Here is a 20,092-nt window from a genome sequence, read left to right as displayed (position 1 = left end):
ACACTCCAGTGCAGTGCTGAGGGAACACTGCGTTGGCAGAGGTGCTGTCTTTCAGATGAGACGTTAAACCGAGGCTCCACCTGCTCTCTCAACTGGATGTGAAAGATGCCAGAGCAGGGGAGTTATTCCCGGTGTTCTGACTAATATTTATCCCTCAATCAACTGAACAAACAAAACAGATTATATGGCCATTATCACATTGCTGTTTGTAGGAGCTTGCTTGTGTGCTAATTGGCTGCCACATTACAACAGTGACTACACTTCAAAAGTATTTCATTGGCTATAAAGCACTTTATGACTTACGGTGGTCGTGAAAGGCACTATATAAATCCAAGTCTTTTTCTTTCACACACAGTGTCTTTCTCTCTCTATGTCTTTACTACTCATTTCTTCCTGCATGTCTAGCAATCTGCATGGGCTTCAAGCATTCAGCCCTTTTCTCCGTATGTCTTATACCCTCTACTTTTCCTCTTCCCTGACATGGTGATCAGGAGGCAGGTCTGAAATGATAGCTCCATTCTCTCCAAGTGGGGGACTGGAACATGCTGCTTTCAAGCAAGGGATTGTAGGGCCAGGAATGTGGGTTGGAAGGTACAGAGCTGGGAGGGAGCAAAGTGCTAAAGCCTGGTGCTGGGGCTAGGATTTACCCCGGGGCTTGAAAGAATTTAGGACCCGAGGATCAGGCTTGGAGGGAACTGAGGAGCTGGGGCTGGGGTGGAGGGAAACAGAGGCTTTGCTGCAGAGTAATGAGTTAGAAATGGGGCAATGGTCCTTGGTATGTGCATTAACAAAGTGTTAAAATAAATACTTGTATCCACACTATATTAAAGAGGAGAGGCCACGAATTTACACTCAATTCAGGACTTGAGGGAGTGGAGGTTAGTGGGTCCTGCAGGATTTTATATTCATAAAACAAAGGCCAGAAAATGAGGAATGCAGCTGACCTTGACATCTGATTCTCCAATCTCCCACTGGATCTCATCTCATACTTTGGAGTTTAAGGAGCACCTATTATAATAGGCACATCAGTAATAGAAGCAGAGGCACGGACTCCCACATGAAAGAGAGTATCGGACATACTTCACTCAGGGCAGTGCCAAACAATACAACAATTCTGCAGTGCCTCCTGATGGCTAATGATTCTGTTATCAACCTGACCAAGTAGAGATCTCTGTGCATTAATCACATACACCAGTGCCTTGTGCTGTTCACAACAATATCATTTTTACTCCCTTGGTATGTGGTTAAAATAAATCAGGAAACAAGTAGAAACAAAACCCACAACGACAACGAACAGGAGCAGTCCCAACACGCAATGGGCTGTATTACCTAAACGTGTAGTTACCAGTCACTAGGTTGGACAAGTGCAGGGTGGCAGTGCTCGCTGATGCTTTCTGTTCTCGCAGGGGACCCTTAACCTCCTCCCAGCGGTAGCTCACGATCCCGTCATCATCAGTACTTTCTAAAGGAAAGGATGTTCACATCATCAATCCATATGACCGACCTCATGAAGGCATCACAAGAAAAGATACCACAGTAACCTCCGGCTAAGAATGGCCTGAAAATGTGATCAGTTTGTACAAAACGTACTGTGGTCAATTGAGGCTTCAGTAGGAATTAATAATATATAGTTCAATACAACAGCACACACACAAAGGGCCAGTTTTTGAAGATTGAAAGAAATAGCAAATATTATATTTCTTCCTAAAGATGTTCTTGTATTATGCAATTGCTTAAAGAGTGACAGTCTTCATGAAAAATAATTTGACAAACCTTTTGTGATTTGTGTCAGCTATGGCTCAGTTGATAGCACTCTCGCTTCTGATTTAGAAGATTGTGGGTTCAAGTTCCACTCGACGTTTGAGCACAAAATCTAGGCTGACAATTCAGTGCAGTAACTGAGGGAGTGCTGCACTGTCAAACGGAGGTCCCATCTGCTCTCTCAACAGGGTGTAAAAGATCACACGGCACTATTCTGAAGAGGATTAGGCAAGTTCTGCCTGGTGTTCTAGCCAACAATTATCTCTCAACCAACATGCAAAAACAGATTATCTGGGCATTTATCTCACTGCTGTTGTGGGACCTTGCTGGGTGCAAATTGGCTGCCACATTTCCCTATATTACAACAGTGACATCACTTCAAAACTACTTAATTGGCTGTAAAGTATTTTGGTACGTCCTGAAGTCATGAAAGGCTATATAAATGTAAGCTTTTCTTTCAGTGGTACAATGAGATGAAACATGTAACTTGTGTGTGGGCACCATAATGACAATGACAAACCAATCAGCTGGCTACCAAGAAGAATAGGTTGCCGACAATTTTTCAGGAAGACAAAATGGCCCTTGAAACTACAAATGTATGTATGTATATACACAGATAGTCATTCGTAGTTTATATACAATAAATAGTGTATATTTATTTATTTTGATGGTAGTGTTACTTACGACTGCCGTCGATAAACGTTGAGGTTGTAGGCAGGGAAACTTCTTGTACCTTTGGTGAGGCGATGGCTACAGGAGGTTGATTGACACGAGGAGCTTTGGGGAAGCCATACAACACATCAGCAGGAGTCTCACATCAATTGCATTGCTTATATTAAAATAAATGGAAATAAAGACACAGTGGGACAATTTTATATCAGCAAAATTAATTGGCTTCAGTGTGGCGCTATTTGTCTGTGTATACTGATGCAGACATGCATTTACCTAGCTCTGTATTCGTTTTAAGACATTGTGGCACAATGTTTTAGTTCTGACGAAGGGTCATCGACCTGAAATGTAAACTCTGTTTCGCTCCACAGATGCTGCCTGATCCGCTGAGATTTCCAGCATTTTCTGTTTTTATGACTTAAAACTAATGTTTGATTAGGTGTCAGCTGTAACTCGATCGGTAGCACTCTCGAGGTTGTAGGTTCAAGGCCCACTTCAGGTACCGGAGCATAACATCGAGGCTGACACTCCAGTGCAGTACTGAAGGATTACTCCACTGTCGGAGGTGCAGTCTTTCGGATGAGAAGTTAAGCCGAGGCCCCGTCGGCCATCTCACATGGATATAAAAGATCCCAAGGCACTATTTCAAAGGGGGGGGGGGGGGGGCAGGGTTCTCCCATTGTCCTGGCCAATATTTATCCCTCAACTATCACTAAAACAGATATTCTGGTCATTGTCTCACTGCTGTATATGGGAGCTTGCTGTGTGCACATTGGCTGCTGTGTTTCCTACATTACAATATTTTTGAAGGGCAGTCACAGTTGAAAAGCGCTTTGGGACATGAGTTTGTGAAGGGGTGAAAAGGTGCTATATTAGTGCAAATATTTCTTCCTTTAATTGGACTTCTGTCACATTTTCACACTTAAACTGCCAGGAGCATCATGGAATCGTGCTGAGGCTACTTCAAAATGACAACTTAAACATTTTGACAAAACTTTGGCCATTTTATATGTATGGATGCAACTAATCAAAATAAATGTTGGCAGAATGATCCCATTATCAAAACAACATTCACTAAGATGGAGACAGTAATAATCATCTTATATAGTTATTAATTTTCCCCTCAATTTACAGGTCTTCAGTGTGAAAAAACAAGTTCCTTACAAAAGGAACAGTCCCACTGATTATGCGTTATTAAAACAGTTAAAATGCATTCACGGCCCAGGGCTGACAATATTAAACTTACTCCTTCAAACTCACCACAGTTAAACTGTAATGCAAGGGTTTTGTAACTTGTTTTATTTGCAATGGCAAAACTGATGAGGCAAACAAAATCAGTATTTCAACTATAAACTCTGGCCCTGTGTGTTGGCAAGCTAGTGTACTTCAAAATAGCATTAAAACTTTTAATGAGTGTTCTGTTCACATGGATACCAACACTCCCATAATATGCACAGGTTCATTACAAGCACAAATAGGAGACAGTGTTGGTTAATTAAATTATTTGAAGCGTGTGCAAAAAATCTGTGTAGGAGGAGAATGAAGGGCATTTATATTCTCTCTTACGATTCTCTTGATATAGACTGAAAGGCCAGAACGTGGATTCTGTCAGCTCCGTTAAATCACGGATGATTAGTTCCAACTGAAAAGAAAGGAGCTGACAAAAACATTTCCTCATTTGATGCTGACTAAATAGTGTTGTCAGTTATTACCAGGCTTCACGGTGACGTTGATAAAGCTTTCTCCATAAGCGACATCTCCAGACACACAGACTCTGAAAACGTACAGGCCATCTGACAACTGAAAGTTAAATAGAATGACATAGAATAACATTGAGTTTTACAGCACAGAAACAGGTCATTCGGCTCAACAGGTCTACGCTGGTGTTCATCCGCCACGAGTCTCCTCTCACCTTGCCTCATCTCACCCCATCAACATAACCTTCGATTCCTTTCTTCCTCGTGTACTTATCTAGCCTCCCCTTAAATGCATTGATGCTAATCACCTCAAGTACTCCACATTCTCACCACTCTGAGTAAAAAAAAATTAAATACCTTCAGGCGCTTCCCAGTTTGCCCAGTTTAATTAGTCCTCCTTTCTATTTTGTGGCAAGCAATGTTTATCCATTTGAGGATATTAATATAATGTGGATACGGGCTTTTATTTCAATGGTAATTTCAGTAAACAAAGTATTTCTGAGTTTGGTTTGGTCCAAGTGTACAACACAAGCAATTTGTTTGAACATAACAAAATGCCTTTCTGAAAGGCATTTTCTTGGCTTTTACCCCATACCCATTCATCTCCCTTACGCAGTAAAGAGTGCAGGGGTTCTAACAATGTGCTAAGACCCGGTAAGAAGTTACCAAAATAGTTCAGAAGTCCTAGAAACGACCACAGCTCCGTCACGTTCTGTGGTCTCGGTGCGTTCTTGATTGCCTCCGTCTTCGAATCGGTGGGCCTGATGCCGTCTGCTGCCATTCTTCTCCCCAGGAACTCCACTTCCGGCACCAGGAAAACGCACTTCGAGCATTTTAGCCTGAGCCCCATACGATTAAGCCGACTAAGAACCTCCTCCAGGTTCTGCAGGTGCTCGACGGTGTCCCGACCTGTAACCAAGATGTCGTCCTGGAAGACCACGGTGCGTGGAACCGACTTCAGCAAGCTTTCCATGTTCCTGTGGAATATCGCTGTGACCGATTGAATCCCAAATGGGCATTTGTTGTAAACGAAAACACCTTTGTGCGTGTTGATGTAGGTGAGGCCTTTCGAAGATTCCTCCAGCTCTTTCATCATGTAGGCCGAGGTCAAGTCCAGCTTCGGGAACGTTTTCCCTCCCACCAGCGTTGCAAATAGGTCATCTGCCTTTGGTAGCGGGTATTGATCCTGCAGCGAGAAATGATTGATAGTTACTTTGTAATCATCACAGATTCCGACGGTGCCATCTCCCTTGAGGACTGGAACAATCGCACTGGCCCACTCACTGAATTCGATCGGCGAAATGATACCCTCTCATTGCAGCCTGTCCAGCTCGATCGCCATCCTCTCTCTCTCATCATGTAAGGTAGCACTCTCACGTTGTGATGGATGGGTTGCACCCCTGGAATCAAGTGGATCTGCACTTTTGCTCCTTGGAACTTCCCGATGCTTGGTTTGAACAGCGAGGGGAACTTGGTTAGGACCTGGCACGAGGTGTCGTCGACGGATGAAAGCACTCGGACATCGTTCCAGTGTATCTTTCCCAGCCAGCTCCTGCCGAACAGCGTGGGGCCATCACCCGGTATCATCCAGAGTGATAACTTGTGCACTGTTCCATCGTAGGAGACCTTTATGGTAGCAATGCCAATTACGGGAATCAGTTCCTTTGTGTACGTTCTGAGTTTGGAACGAATGGGAGTCAGGACTGGCCTTGAAGCCTTGTTGCACCACAACTTATCGAAAGTCTTTTTACTCATTATGGACTGGCGTGTCCAGCTCCATGGACACCGGGAGTCCATTTATTTCAACCTTCAGCATTATCGGGGGAAACTCTGTGGTAAATGCGTGCACCCCATATACCTCTGCCTCCTCGGTCTGAGGCTCTGGTTCGTCATGATCCACCGTGGATCTGTCCTCCTCAGCAACATGGTGGTTTGCAGGATTAGCAGAGTTTGCAGCTCGTCTGCACATGCGTTGGAGGTGTCCCATTGTTCCACAGCCCTTGCAAACATATCCTTTGAAGCGGCATGAATGGAAACGATGATCACTCCCACAGCACCAACAAGGTGTTAATTGTATTCACCACCCTTGATAGAAACATAGAAAATAGGTGCAGGAGTAGGCCATTCGGCCCTTCGAGCCTGTACCACCATTCAATAAGATCATGGCTGATCATTCCCTCAGTACCCCTTTCCTGCTTTCTCTCCATACCCCTTGATCCCCTTAGCTGTAAGGGCCATATCTAACTCCTTCTTGAATATATCCAATGAACTGGCATCAACAATTCTCTGTGGCAGGGAATTCCATAGGTTAACAACTCTCAGTGAAGAAGTTTCTCCTCATCTCAGTCCTAAATGGCCTATCCTTTATCCTTAGACTGTGACCCCTGGTTCTGGACTTCCCCAACATCGGGAACATTCTTCCCGCATCTAACCTGTCCCGGCCCGTCAGAATCTTATACGTTTCTATGAGATCCCCTCTCATCCTTCTAAACTCCAGTGAATAAAGGCCCAGTTGATCCAGTCTCTCCTCATATGACAGCACAGCCATCCCTGGAATCAGTGTGGTGAACCTTCGCTGCACTCCCTCAATAGCAAGAACGTCCTTCCTCAGAGTAGGAGACCAAAACTGAACACAATATTCCAGGTGAGGCCTCACTAAAGCCCTGTACAACTGCAGTAAGACCTTCCTGCTCCTATATTCAAATCTCCAGCTATGAAGGCCAACATATCATTTGCCTTCTTCACCGCCTGCTGTACCTGCATGCCCATTTTCAGTGACTGATGAACCATGACACCCAGGTCTCATTGCACCTCCCCTTTTCCCAATCTGCCGCCATTCTAATATTTTGCCTTCGTGCTTTTGTCCCCAAAATGGATAACCTCACATTTATCCACATTATACTGCATCTGCCATGCATTTGCCCACTCACCTGACCTATCCAAGTCACCTTGCAGCCTCTTAGCATCCTCCTCACAGCTCACACCGCCACCCAGTTTAGTGTAATCCGTAAACTTGGAGATATTACACTCAATTCCTTCATCTAAATCGTTAATGTATATTGTAAAGAGCTGGGATCCCAGCACGGAGCCCTGCGGCACTCCACTAGAAACTGCCTGCCATTCTGAAAAGGACCCGTTTATCCCGACTCTCTGCTTCCTGTCTGCCAACCAGTTCTTTATCCACGGCAGTACATTACCCCCAATACCATGCGCTTTGATTTTGCACACCAATCTCTTGTGCGAGACCTCGCCAAAAGCCTTTTGAAAGTCCAAATACACCACATCCACTGGTTCTCCCTTGTCCACTCTGCTAGTTACATCCTCAACTGCTAGTTACATTTTCAATGGCGGACTCAGTCATCTGCGGACGTGCATCTACAGGCGTGTAAGTCCTGCCATGTACAATTCGATTTGAAAACAACATTACTTTGCTCACTACTTGCAGCAGCACTATTGTGCTGGGAAATTTGTTTGATATTGTCACTGGTGGAAATAAACACCTGGGCTATCGCTATGGCTTTACTCAAGGTTGGGGTCTCTACAGTCAAAAGTTTGCAAAGTATTACTTCATGGCCAATGCCAAGTATAAAGAAGTCCCTGAGCATATGCTCCAAGTGTCCTTCAAATTCGCAATGTCCTGCAAGACGCCTTAGCTCGCCACTTCCTGGCCTTCAGACCTCTTGTACATGTAGAACCGATACCTCACCATCAGAACGCTTTCCTTCGGGTTTAGATGCTCCCGAACCAGTGTGCACAACTCATCGTATGACTTGTCTGTGGGTTTTGCTGGAGCGAGCAGGTTTTTCACGAGGCCATACGTTGATGCCCCGCAGACGGTGAGGAGGATTGCCCTTCGTTTGGCAGTCTTCGCTTCTCCTTCCAGCTCGTTGGCCATGAAGTATTGGTCAAGTCACTCCACGAAGGCTTCCCAATCATCTCCCTCCGAAAATTTCTCCAGGATGCCCACAGTTCTCTGCATTGTTGCGTTGAAGTTCGTTGTCTGTATCTCGTTGCCAGTTGTTATGTCTTGGATATAGAGTCAGGCTAGATGCTGCAAGCTCAAATAAGTGTGACCGTAGTTCTTTATTGCAAATCTCAGAGTGCCTCTCCAGCCTGTGAGGCCTCCTAAAATATAGGTGCTTCCCAAGGGATTGTGGAATCCCTTGGGACTCCAGGGGATAAGCCCTCTGGTGGTTAGATATTGTAATTACAGGTTTACATACATAACAGATGGTATGCAGGTACAGCAGGTGATCAGGAAGGCTTTTATTGCAAAGGAAATGGAGTATAAAAGCAGGGAAGTCTTGCTACAGCTATATAAGGTACTGGTGAGGCCACATCTGGAATACTGCGTGCAGTTTTGGTTTCCATATTTACAAAAGGATATACTTGCTTTGAAGGCAGTTCAGAGAAGGTTCACTAGGTTGATTCCGGGATGAGGGGGTTGACTTATGAGAAAAGGTCGAGTAGGTTGGGCCTCTACTCATTGGAATTCAGAAGAATGAGAGGTGATCTTATCGAAACGTATAAGATGATGAGGGGACTTGACAAGGTGGATGCAGAGAGGATGTTTCCACTGATGGGGGAGACTAGAACTAGAGAGCATGATCTTAGAATAAGGGGTTGCCCATTTAAAACAGACATGAGGAGAAATTTCTTCTCTGAGGGTTGTAAATCTGTGGAATTTGCTGCCTCAGAGAGCTGTGGAAGCTGGGACATTGAATACATTTAAGACAGAAATAGACAGTTTCTTGAATGATAAAGGGATAAGGGGTTATGGGGAGCGGGCGGGGAAGTGGAGCTGAGTCCATGATCAGATCAGCCATGATCTTATTGAATGGCGGAGCAGGCTCGAGGGGCCGTATGGCCTACTCCTGTTCCTATTTTTTATGTTCTTATTATAACATTTCTCTGTGAACGAGGTTTTTCATTGCGAGGCTGAGATGAAATCGTTGGGTCTCCAAGTAATGGTAATTATCTGGGTGTGTTGGAGGTTCTCGCAAACTATGATGCATTTCTTGCTGAACACATCAAGCGGTTCGCCAACAAAGGCAAGGGGCATACTTCATACTTGTCTTCCACCACTTGTGAATAACTGATTAGTTTGATGGGTGGCAAAGTACTTGACGATTCTTCAGTAATTGGAATCATAGAAATTTACAGCATGGAAGGAGATCAATTCGGCCCATCATGTCCGCGCCGAGTGACCAGAGCTATCCAGCCTAATCCCACTTGGTCCATAGCCCTGTAGGATACGGCACTTTAAATGCACATCCAAGTATTTTTTTATAAATGTGGTTAGGCTTTCTGCCTCTACCACCCTTTCAGGCAGTGAGTTCCAGAATCTCACCACCCTCTGGGTGAAGAAATTTCCTCTCATTAATGATGAAATAGCAGTGCATTTGGAAAGCAGTGACAGGATCGGTCCAAGTCAGCATGGATTTATGAAAGTGAAATCATGCTTGAAAAATCTTCTAGAACTTTGAGGATGTAACTAGTAGAGTGGACAAGGGAGAACCCATGGATGTGGTGTATTTGGACTTTCAAAAGGCTTTTGACAAGGTCCAACACAAGAGATTGGTATACAAAATTAAAGCACATGGTATTGGGAGTAATGTACTGCCGTGGATAGAGAACTGGTTGGCAGACAGGAAGCAGAGAGTAGGGATAAATGGGTCCTTCTCAGAATAGCAGGCAGTGACTAGTGGGGTGCTGCAGGGCTCAGTGCTGGGACCCCCAGCTATTTACAATATACATCAATGATTTAGATGAAGGAATTGAGTGTAATATCTCCAAGTTTGCAGATGACACTAAGCTGAGTGGCAGTGAGAGCTGTGAGGAGGATGCTAAGAGGTTGCAGGGTGACTTGGACAGGTTAGGTGAGTGGGCAAATGCATGGCAGATGCAGTATAATGTGGATAAATGTGAGGTTATCCACTTCGGTGGCAAAAATGTGAAGGCAGAATATTATCTGAATGGCGGCAGATTGGGAAAAGGGGAGGTGCAATGAGACCTGGGTGTCATGGTACATCAGTCATTGAAAGTTGGCATGCAGGTACAGCAGGCGGTGAAGGTGGCAAATGGCATGTTGACCTTCATAACTAGGGGATTTGAGTATAGGAGCAGGGAAGTCTTACCTCAGTTGTACATGGCCTTGGTGAGGCCTCACCTGGAATATTGTGTTCAGTTTTGGTCTCCTAATCTGAGGAAGGACGTTCTTGCTATTGAGGGAGTGCAGCGAAGGTTCATCAGACTGATTCCCAGGATGGCAGGACTGACATATGAGGAGTGACTGGGTCAAATGGGCCTGTATTCACTGGAGTTAAGAAGAATGAGAGGGATCTCAGAAATATATAAAATTCTGACGGGACTAGACAGGTTAGATGCAGGAAGAATGTTCTCGATGTTGGAGAAGTCCAGAACCAGAGGTCACGGTCTAAGGATAAAGGGTAAGCCATTTAGGACAGAGATGAGGAGAAACTTCTTCACTCAGAGTTGTTAACCTGTGGCATTCTCTACCGCAGAGAGTTGTTGATGCCAGTTCGTTAGATATATTCAAGAGGATGTTAGATATGGCATTGACTGTTAAAGGGGACAAGGGGTATGGGGAGAAAGCAGGAAAGTTGTACCGAGGTAAATGATCAGCCATGATCTTATTGAATGGTGGTGCAGGCTCGAATGGCCGACTCCTGCACCTATTTTCTATGTTTCTATCTAAACCTCCCCCCAACTACTTTAAATCTATGTCCCCTGGTCTTTGACCCCTCTGCCAAGGGAAACAGGTCCTTCCCATCGAGGCCCCTCATAATTTTATACATCTCAATCAGGTTTCCCCTCAGCCTCCTCTGTTCCAAAGAAAACAGACCCAGCATCTCCAATCTTTCCTCATAGCCAAAATTCTCCAGTCCAGGCAACATTCTTGTAAATCTCCTCTGCATCCTTTCCAGTGCAATCACATCTTTCCTGTAATGTGGTGACCAGAACTGCACACAGTACTCCAGCTGCGGCCTAACTGGTGTTTTATACAGTTCAAGCATAACGTCCTTGCTCTTGTATTCCATGCCTCGACTAATAAAGGTAAGTATTCCATATGCCTTGTTAACCACCAACAACCTAGCCTGCTACCTTCGGGGATCTGTGGATCTGAATTCCAAGGCTCCTTTGTTCCTCTACACTTTTCAGTGTCATACCATTTAATGTGTATTCCCTTGCCTTATTAGACCTCCCCAGATGCATTACCTCACACTTATCTGGATTGAATTCCATTTGCCACTATTCTGCTCACCTGACCAGTACATCGATATCTTCCTGCAGTCCGCAGCTTTCTTTTTCATTATCAACCACACGGCCTATTTTAGTGTCATCTGCAAACTTCCTAATCATACATCCAACATTCAAGTCCAAGTCATTGATATATACCACAAAAAGCAAGGGACCCAGCACTGACCCCTGCGGAACCCCACTGGATGCAGCCTTCCAGTCACAAAAACATCCATCAACCATTAATGTTTGTGTTATGTCCAGAATAATGTAATGTGATTAAGTACTATAGATGTGAGTAAGTGTGACCTTAGTCTCTTTATTCTAACTCCAGGGCATGGGAGGCCTGCTTATATACAGTGCTCCCAAGGAATGTTGGGATCCCTTGGGACTCCAACAGATACGCCCCCTGGTGGCGGTAGAATGCTGGTTACATAGGAGTTGCCTACATAACAGTTTGCTTCCTGCCTCTGAGCCAATTTTGGATCCAACTTACTACTTTGCCATGGATCCCATGGGATTTTACTTTCATGACCAGTCTGCCATGTGGGACCTTATCAAAAGCTTTGCTAAAATCCATATACACTACATCATACGCACTGCCCTCATCGACCCTCCTGGTTAACTCCTCGAAAAATTCAATTAAGTCAGTCAGACATGACCTTCCTTTAAAAAATCCATGCTGACTGTTCTTGATTAATCCATGTCTTTCCAAATGAAGATTTATCCTGTCCCTCAGGATTTTTTCCAATAATTTCCTCACCACTGAGGTGGTGGGAAATCAGCAAAGTTCTATTCAATATCTGTTGATTCAATGCCAGATGTCACACACTCAGATCAGTTGACATTTGTCGTCTGCTCTGTTCTACTGACTGGTCCTGAGGAAAGGTTTCTAAAGTTCTTGCTGATCATCCGGCATACTGCACAAGTAGCAGCAGAAATAATACTGGCCTTTCTGGATGAGAACAGGATCAATATACAAATTTGTCACGGATAATCTTATGATAATGCTTCAAATATGAGTGGGAAATACATTGGTGTCCAAACCATCAACAAAGAGCAATGCCCATATGCAACGTTTATACCATGCACAGCGCGCACTCACTCAACCTTGTGGGAAATACAGTGCCAAATGCAGCCCAGTGATCATCAGATTTTTTTACATTGTACAAAAGTTGTACACTTTTCTCTCTGCATTGACTTATCGCTAGCAACTGCTTTATGAAAAACTAAAGCCTTTAGGGCCGTCTGTCGTCAAACAGCTTTCTCTATTCGATGGTCAGCAATGTATGAAGCAGTGTCAGCCCTGCTCAAAGGTTACACTTCCATATGCGAAGTGTTGGAATCCCTGGCAATTGGCATGGAACAGAAAGTTGAATGCCGAAATGAAGCTCAGTTGATCCTGGTCAAACTGAGCAATCTGGATTCAGCTATTCTCATTGTTATTTGGAACACAATCTTGAAGCGCTTTCACCTGACCAATCTCTCGCTTCAAGAGACCTGCTTGAATCTGAATGTCATGGTGTCCTTACTCGAGTCCCTTGTCGATTTTGTCAAGATCCAGCAGAGAGCTTGAGGACTTCGAAGACCTAGGGATTAAACTGTGTGGCCACGAGTACAATTCAGCTCAGAGGCACATCCAGGTATGATGTTGGAGATGCTGAAAACACTGTGCTGTCACCCAAGGAGAAATTCAAAACTGAAGTATTCCTTGTCATCATCGATCAACTAATCAGTTCTTTGAAACACCACCTTGAAGCACACAAGGAAATCAACTGTAAGTTTGGATTCCTGTCCAAGCTAACTGCTCTCTCGACTCATGAGATCAAGCAAGCCACAGCAATTCTTGCCCGCTCCTATCCCAAATATCTGGAACCTATGCTTGAAAGTGAATTCATCCAGTTTTCTAACTTCATCATCATCATAGGCAGTCCCTCGGAATAGAGGAAGATTTTCTTCCACTCCTAAGATAAATCCTCTGGTGACCAAACAATCCAATACGAGAGCCACAAACTCTGTCACAGATGGGACAGATATTCGCCGAGGGAAGGGGTGTGTGGGACTGGTTTACCGCATGCTCCTTCCGCTGCCTGTGCTTGAACTCTTCACACTCTCGGCGTTGAGATTCGAAGAGCTCAACGCCCCCTCGGATGCACTTCCTCCACCTAGGGAGGTCTTCAGCCAAGGACTCCCAGGTGTCAATGGTGATGTCGCACTTTTTCAGGGAGGCTTTGAGGATGTCCTTGTAACGTTTCCATTGTCCACCTTTGGCTCATTTGCCATGAAGGAGCTCTGCGTAGAGCAATTGTTTAGGGAGTCTCGCGTCTGCCATGCGGACTAAGTGACCTGCCCATTGAAGCGGATCGTGTGGGGTCAGTGCTTCAACGCTGGGGATTGGACGAAGACACTAATGTTGGTGTATCTGTCCTCCCAGGGGATTTGCAGGATCTTGGAGACATCGTTGGTGATATATCTCCAGCGACTTGAGGTGTCTTCTGTACATCGTCCATGCCTCTGGTCCATACAGGAGGGCGGGTATTACTACAGCCCTGTAGACCATGAGCTTGGTGGTAGATTTGAGGGCCTGGTCTTCAAACACTCTTTTCCTCAGATGGCTAAAGGCTGCAGTGGCGCACTGGAGGCGATGTTGAATCTCCGCATCAATGTCTGCTCTTGTTGATAGGAGGCTCCCGAGGTATGGGAAACGGTCCACGTTGTCGAGGGTCGCGCCGTGAATCTTGATGACTAGGGTCAGTGCTGTGCAGTGAGGACAGGCTGGTGGAGGACCTTTGTCTTCCGGATGTTAAGCGTAAGGCCCATGCTTTCATATGCCTCGATGAATACATCGACTATATCCTGGAGTTCAGCCTCAGAATGTGCACAGACGCAGGCGTCGTCCACGTACTGAAGTTCAACTTCAGAGGTTGGGGTGATCTTGGACCTGGCTTGAAGGCGGTTAAACAGCTTCCCACTGGTTCTGTAGTTTAGTTCCACTCCAGCGGGGAGTTTGTTGACTATGAGGTGGAGCATGGCAGCTAGGAAGATTGAGAAGAGGGTTGGGAGCGATGACACAGCCCTGTTTGACCCCGGTCCGGACATGGATTGGGTCTGTAATGGATCCGTTGGTAAGGATCACAGCCTGCATGTCGTCATGGAGCAGGCGAAGGATGCTGACAAACTTTGGGAACATCCGAAATGGAAGAGGACACTCCATAGGCCCTCACGGTTGACAGTGTCAAATGCCTTTGTAAGATCAAAAAAAGACCATGTATAAGGGCTGGCGCTGCTTCCTGCATTTTTCCTGCAGCTGTCACGTTGCAAAGAACATGTCAGTTGTGCCCCGTGGGGGACAAAATCCGCACTGTGACTCCGGGAGGAGCTCCTCGGCCAGAGGGATAGAAGGGATAGTGGCTGATAGAAGGGAGATTCCCCTGTAGTTGCCACAGTCGGACTTGTCCGCTTTTTTAAAGATAGTCATGATCACTGCATCTCAGATCTCCCGGCATGCTTTCCTCCCTCCAAATGAGAGAGATGATGTCATGTGTCTGCGCCCACAGCGCCTCTCTGCCATACTTCAATGCCTCAGCAGGGATTCCATCCGCACTCATAGCCTTGTTGTTTTTAAGCTGTCCTATGGCTTTTCCTACCTCGTACATCGTTGGGGTTTCACTGAGGTGATGGCGGGTCGCAAGCTGTGGGATGGAGTCGAGAACACTCGAGTCAAAGGCAGAGTCTCGATTGAGGAGATCTTCGAAGTGCTCCTTCCAGCAGGCCCCGACAGCCTCGGTGTCCTTGATGAGTGTTTCCCCATTCTTGGCTAGGAGCGGGGTGGGGCCTTGGGAGTTTGGACCATAGGTGGCCTTGACTGCAATTAAGAATCCTCGCATATCGTGGCTGTCAGCCAGTTATTGTATCTCCTGTGCTTTCTCCATCCACCACCTGTTCTTTAGGTTCCAGGTTTTTTGATGGACCTCAGCCTTGAGTCGCCTGTAACGTCGCTTTGGTGCTCCAGAGTTGGGTTGTTGCTCGAGGCTCAGAAATGCTCTGCGCTTGTGATCGGTTAGTTCTTGGATCTCCTGATCATTTTCATCAAAACAACCCTGATGTTTTCTGGTTGAGTGACCAAGTGTCTCTTCACAGGCATTGGTTATAGAGGCCTGGAGGGCAGATCAAGCGCTGTGGGCATTCAGCATCTCAGGGTCATCAAGGCATGCCAGATTAGCTGTGAGGCACTGGCTGTATAGGGCTCTCTTAGCTGGGTTTTTAAATGCCCCGGCATTGACTTTTTTGTGGCACTGCTGCTGCTGTCCCCTCTGCTTTGGGGCTATGCTAATGTTGATGATGGATCGGATTAGGCGGTGATCAGTCCAGTAGTCGTCAGCTCCTGTCATGGCACGGGTGATGCACACATCCTTGCAATCCCTAGCTCGGACAATGACATAGTCGAGCAGGTGCCAGTGTTTGGAGCGAGGGTGTTGCAACGATGCCTTGTATTTGTCCCTCTGGCGGAACAGGGTGTTGGTGATGAGGAGTTCATGCTCTAGACATTTTGTCAGGAATACGGTACTGCTGGAGTTGGCTTTCCCAACCCCCTCTCTGCCAATCACATCTCCCCAGAGGGCTGTGTCTTTGCTGACCCTGGCATTAAAGTCACCTAGGAGGATCAATTTGTCGCCCGTGGGAATGTGGGACAGGGATGTCTCGAGGTTGGAATAAAAACCTTCTTTGGCCTCATCCGTTGCATCAAGTGTTGGGGCGTACGCACTGATGACTGTGGCACATTGGTTCCGGGTTAGGGTAAGACGAAGAGTAATGAGAAGTTCGTTAACCCCGCAGGGGGAGTCCTTGAGGTGGTCGACCAGCTCATTTTTGACGGCGAAGCCAACTCCATGGAGGTGGCGTTCTTCCTCTGGTTTCCCTTTCCAGAAAAAGGTGTAACCTCCACCTTGTTCCTTGAGCTGGTCTTGCTTGGGGTGGCGATGTCGATGTCAAAACGTCTGAGTTCCAGGGCAACTATGGCGGTGCAGCGTTCCGGCCTGTTGCTGTTGGAATTGTCCATGAAGGTTCTGACAGTCCAGGTCCCGAACTTCATATTGACGAAGTGTAAGATGCCTGTGCCAGAGTTCTTTTAACATGGGGTGGCCGCTGCACACTGGCAACCACACGGGCTTAGCTGAGCAAAGTCTTGGTCCAGTGGCAAGGGGGTCCAAGACAACTGGAGACCAGGCACAGCTGTATAAGCCTAGTTGCCTACGGCGAGGTGTTGGTGCCAAATAGCGCCATTGATGGTAGGTGGCCCGAGGGTTAGTTGCGGGGGCAGGCATTAGGAAGGTCAGCTGTCCACAGGGGTTCCGAGGGATGTTTTAAGAAGTTTCTTCCAGAGTTTTCAAGGTTATTTAAAAGTCTCTTAAAAGTTTAAGAGTTTAAAAGTATTTCCAAAGGGATTAAAAAGTTACTGAGGTTGTTTAAAAGTTTAAATTTTCTAACTTAGTGGCATCCTCAAGAGAGTGTCAAACCTCAATTTGTGTCAAACAAACTAAGTCAGCAGAGCTGAGAATGTACCAATTCCTCCATACACACACCCTTGCCCAAACCTTTTCTAAAATTGAATATATCTGTCGATGATGGTTTCAAATTGTAGTGGTGAGCGGTCCTTCTCGAAACTAAAATGCATCAAGGATGGGGGTCAGGAACCGAATGGGACAAGATCGACTTAATAGTCTTCCAATCATAAGCATCGAGCGCAAAATACTGAGAGGACTTGACTTCTCGAAAATCATTGAAGAGATTAGTCGACAAAAATCTAGGAAAAGACCAATGTAATGTTATACTTGTAGTTGCCTCTGTGGAGAAAATGGAATGCAAATGTCAACCAATATCTTAACCGATAAGGGAATAAGGGGTATTGGGGAGCGGGCAGGGAAGTGGACCAAAGTCCATGATCAGATCAGCCATGATTGTATTAAATGGCGGAGCAGGCTTGAGGAGCCATATGACCTACTCCTACTTCTTATGTTCTTATGTTGTTAAATGATGGTCTTCCAAAAATATTGCGCTGTCTTGTTGTCATTGTCGATTTAGTTTCAAAATGTAAGGATTTTAAAAAAAAATTAATTGTTGTTGTTTACTGTTTATATAGGGTTTCATCAAGGTATCAGTTTGATAGTTTGGAAACATAATAAAATATTAAATGAGTGTTGTCAAAGTATTAATGAGAATATAACCTGAGATGTAGACCTGACCTGAACTGACCTTGACCTGACTCATACTCAGTACAGTGTGACTGAGCTCACTAATGTAATTTACTGCAGGATGTGAATGGGAGTAAGGGGCCTATGGCTGGGGTACCACCCAGGGCCCAAGGCACCCTTAATCCATCCCTGCTTTCGCCTCACCGACTGCAGCGGTTCAAGAAGGCAGCTCACCACCAACTTCTCGAGGGCAATAAGGGATGGGCAATAAATGCCAGCCTTGCCAGCAATGCCCACATCCCACGAATGAATTCAAAAAAAGACACCCTGTTATGGGAAGTAGTAGGTTAGACACTGGGATTCACTTCCTTTGTAATCCAGCCCAGACTGATGGGATATAAAGTTTATTTTGTCCGCTGGCTGTAAAGCTACAAAGTGATGTGAATTTTGGCAGTGAATGTGGTCTTATTCAATTTGGTATTACTGAGCAGCAGTTAAAATCAGCCCCACTGACTTTCATGCTAATAAGATATTTTCTATTGGTAGGGGAATGTTTCTGTACATTTATATATAAAATATCAATACATAAATTCATGAAGATATGACTTTGCAGGTGTCATACTGTGTTACAGATGCTAAACAATCTTAAAATGTTACGTGCTTCTGAGCTGCAACTGGAAGCTTACAAAAACATTCTAATCCTAAACATTCTGTTAAGTATCGAATAACTCCATGAGGCTAAGTACGGTGAGATAGTTCAGGCATGACCTTACTGCCGTTTATTTATTCTCAAAGTGAGGATTCAACATGGCTGCCAGCATTATATACACGGTTTGCACGTGTCTACCAGTGACCATTAGGACTCCGACAGTCATGCCCTCCGGTGGCAGGTAAAACCCAGTTAACATACATAACGCATTCTCTCACCAAAACAAAAACTCTGATTGACCTAAACTAGTGTTTGTTTAAAAACAATTCGGCTTTGTGGCCTTAGAGGGACACAGATTCACAGAATAACTAATTGTGCATTCCATGTGGTGCTCAATAGGCCAAAGGGACTTTTCCCATTCCGTACATCCTGTTCTAAACTCTCACTTTGGAAACAGTACAGGTCACAGTAAATATAAATCAACTTGAATAATCCAATTACATTCAACAAATGACAAGGCAGAAGGTACATACAACTTTTAATACAATCAAAAAGTTGCCTAGTTGCCTATGATGGGGCTAAAATTCACACCGTTCTAATTTTAGAGAGAGGGGCTGATGAATAAAATTTAAAACTCACAAAATATGACTATTAATCACCTAACGTTTATACTAAATGTGGTAAAGCAGGATTTCCAGCATCCAACCCCCTGTGTCTCATGTTACTATTGGCAACGCAGTAACACCCCCTTACTGTAGCAGCTATTGCTAGACTGTCTAGGATATGGTCACATCTCTGCAGAAGTACTCTGAATAAAACTGAACTAAAAACAAACCAGTAAGAAAGAAAAATTGCTCAATACAACTATTTACAGAGCTCCCCAACCAGCTAGACTCAACAGGTGAACACGAAAGTATTGTTCTTATATTAACAGCTGCTCAACTGAATGCCAACATATCTGTCAACAATCCCCATGACTGCTAACATTAGCTGCAATCAGACAACAGGAAATTAAAACGCCCCGATTTTTCAACACTCACGGTCTCTCTGTCACAGGTTTGCATACAGCAGGAGAGGGAGGGATCTGAAGCACGAAAACTCCTGGGAAAGAGCTTTCAAAGGCCTGATTCGTAAAAACTGGTGCATGGTGTCCTTGCACGTGTTATAAAAGGGGGGCAGATCCCATTATGTTGTGGACTTGCAGTGCCCTCACATACTGACCAACTTACCTGGAAGGTCCCATTTGAAACATGAACCTAGCTTACACTTTGATTGGTTGATCGACCCGCTACCCATGTCCCATGTTTTACTTTGCATTGATTTGCTCCCCTTACCTGAGATAGCTTCAGTGTCTGAGAGTCCTTGCCTTCCATTACACCTTCAAAGTCCACAGGATGGCTCACCAAATTCCACTGATAACTGTAAGGCGATTCTGAGGAGAAAAAACAGCATTGAAAACCAAGTACTGTGTTTGCAAAAAAGCTTTCTGCTTTTATCGAGTTACCTTTTCCACCAATAACAGCAATAGACTGCATCATTCAGGGCATGTGAAGGGGCTTAAAACTTCCTGGTCAATATTTATCCCTCAACCATCACTAAAACAGATGATCTGGTCATCATCACATTGCTGTTTGTGGGATCTTACTGTGCACCAATTGACTGCTACATTGCAACAGTGACTACACTTTAAAAGTACATAATTGGTTGTCAAGTGCTTTGGGGCGTCCTGAGGTTGTGAATGATGCTATATAAATGCAAGGCTTTTCTTCATTTTTATATGGGGAGGCAAAAGCTTGGACACAACGAAAGAGCTGCTCATGCAGAATTATGAGAGGGACTTTGTACTGTCAATCTGTAGGAACATT

General features: G+C 45.1%; 2 protein-coding genes across 3 annotated transcripts in view; one reads left to right on the top strand and one right to left on the bottom strand.

Moving 5' to 3' along the window:
- Positions 1-20,092, top strand: part of acot13 (acyl-CoA thioesterase 13) — a 220,355-nt gene that overhangs the window by 37,939 nt on the left and 162,324 nt on the right. The window lies entirely within an intron of this gene.
- Positions 1-20,092, bottom strand: part of LOC139264333 (dyslexia-associated protein KIAA0319-like) — a 128,061-nt gene that overhangs the window by 39,500 nt on the left and 68,469 nt on the right. For both annotated transcript variants that reach the window (XR_011593324.1, XM_070880617.1), the window contains exons 6-9: positions 19,562-19,659; positions 4,143-4,230; positions 2,446-2,538; positions 1,330-1,462 (exon numbers count right to left, since the gene is read on the bottom strand). Coding sequence is in view for 1 of the 2 variants with exons in the window: in XM_070880617.1 (XP_070736718.1) it covers positions 1,330-1,462; positions 2,446-2,538; positions 4,143-4,230; positions 19,562-19,659 (412 nt within the window). In the remaining variant the exon portion in view is untranslated. The remainder of the gene's footprint in view (positions 1-1,329; positions 1,463-2,445; positions 2,539-4,142; positions 4,231-19,561; positions 19,660-20,092) is intronic.

This window comes from Pristiophorus japonicus, chromosome 5 (genome assembly GCF_044704955.1).
Source record: "Pristiophorus japonicus isolate sPriJap1 chromosome 5, sPriJap1.hap1, whole genome shotgun sequence".
NCBI classification, from domain to species: domain Eukaryota; kingdom Metazoa; phylum Chordata; class Chondrichthyes; family Pristiophoridae; genus Pristiophorus; species Pristiophorus japonicus.
Note: the sequence above shows the minus strand (reverse complement) of the source record. Positions and strands in the feature narration are given on the sequence as shown.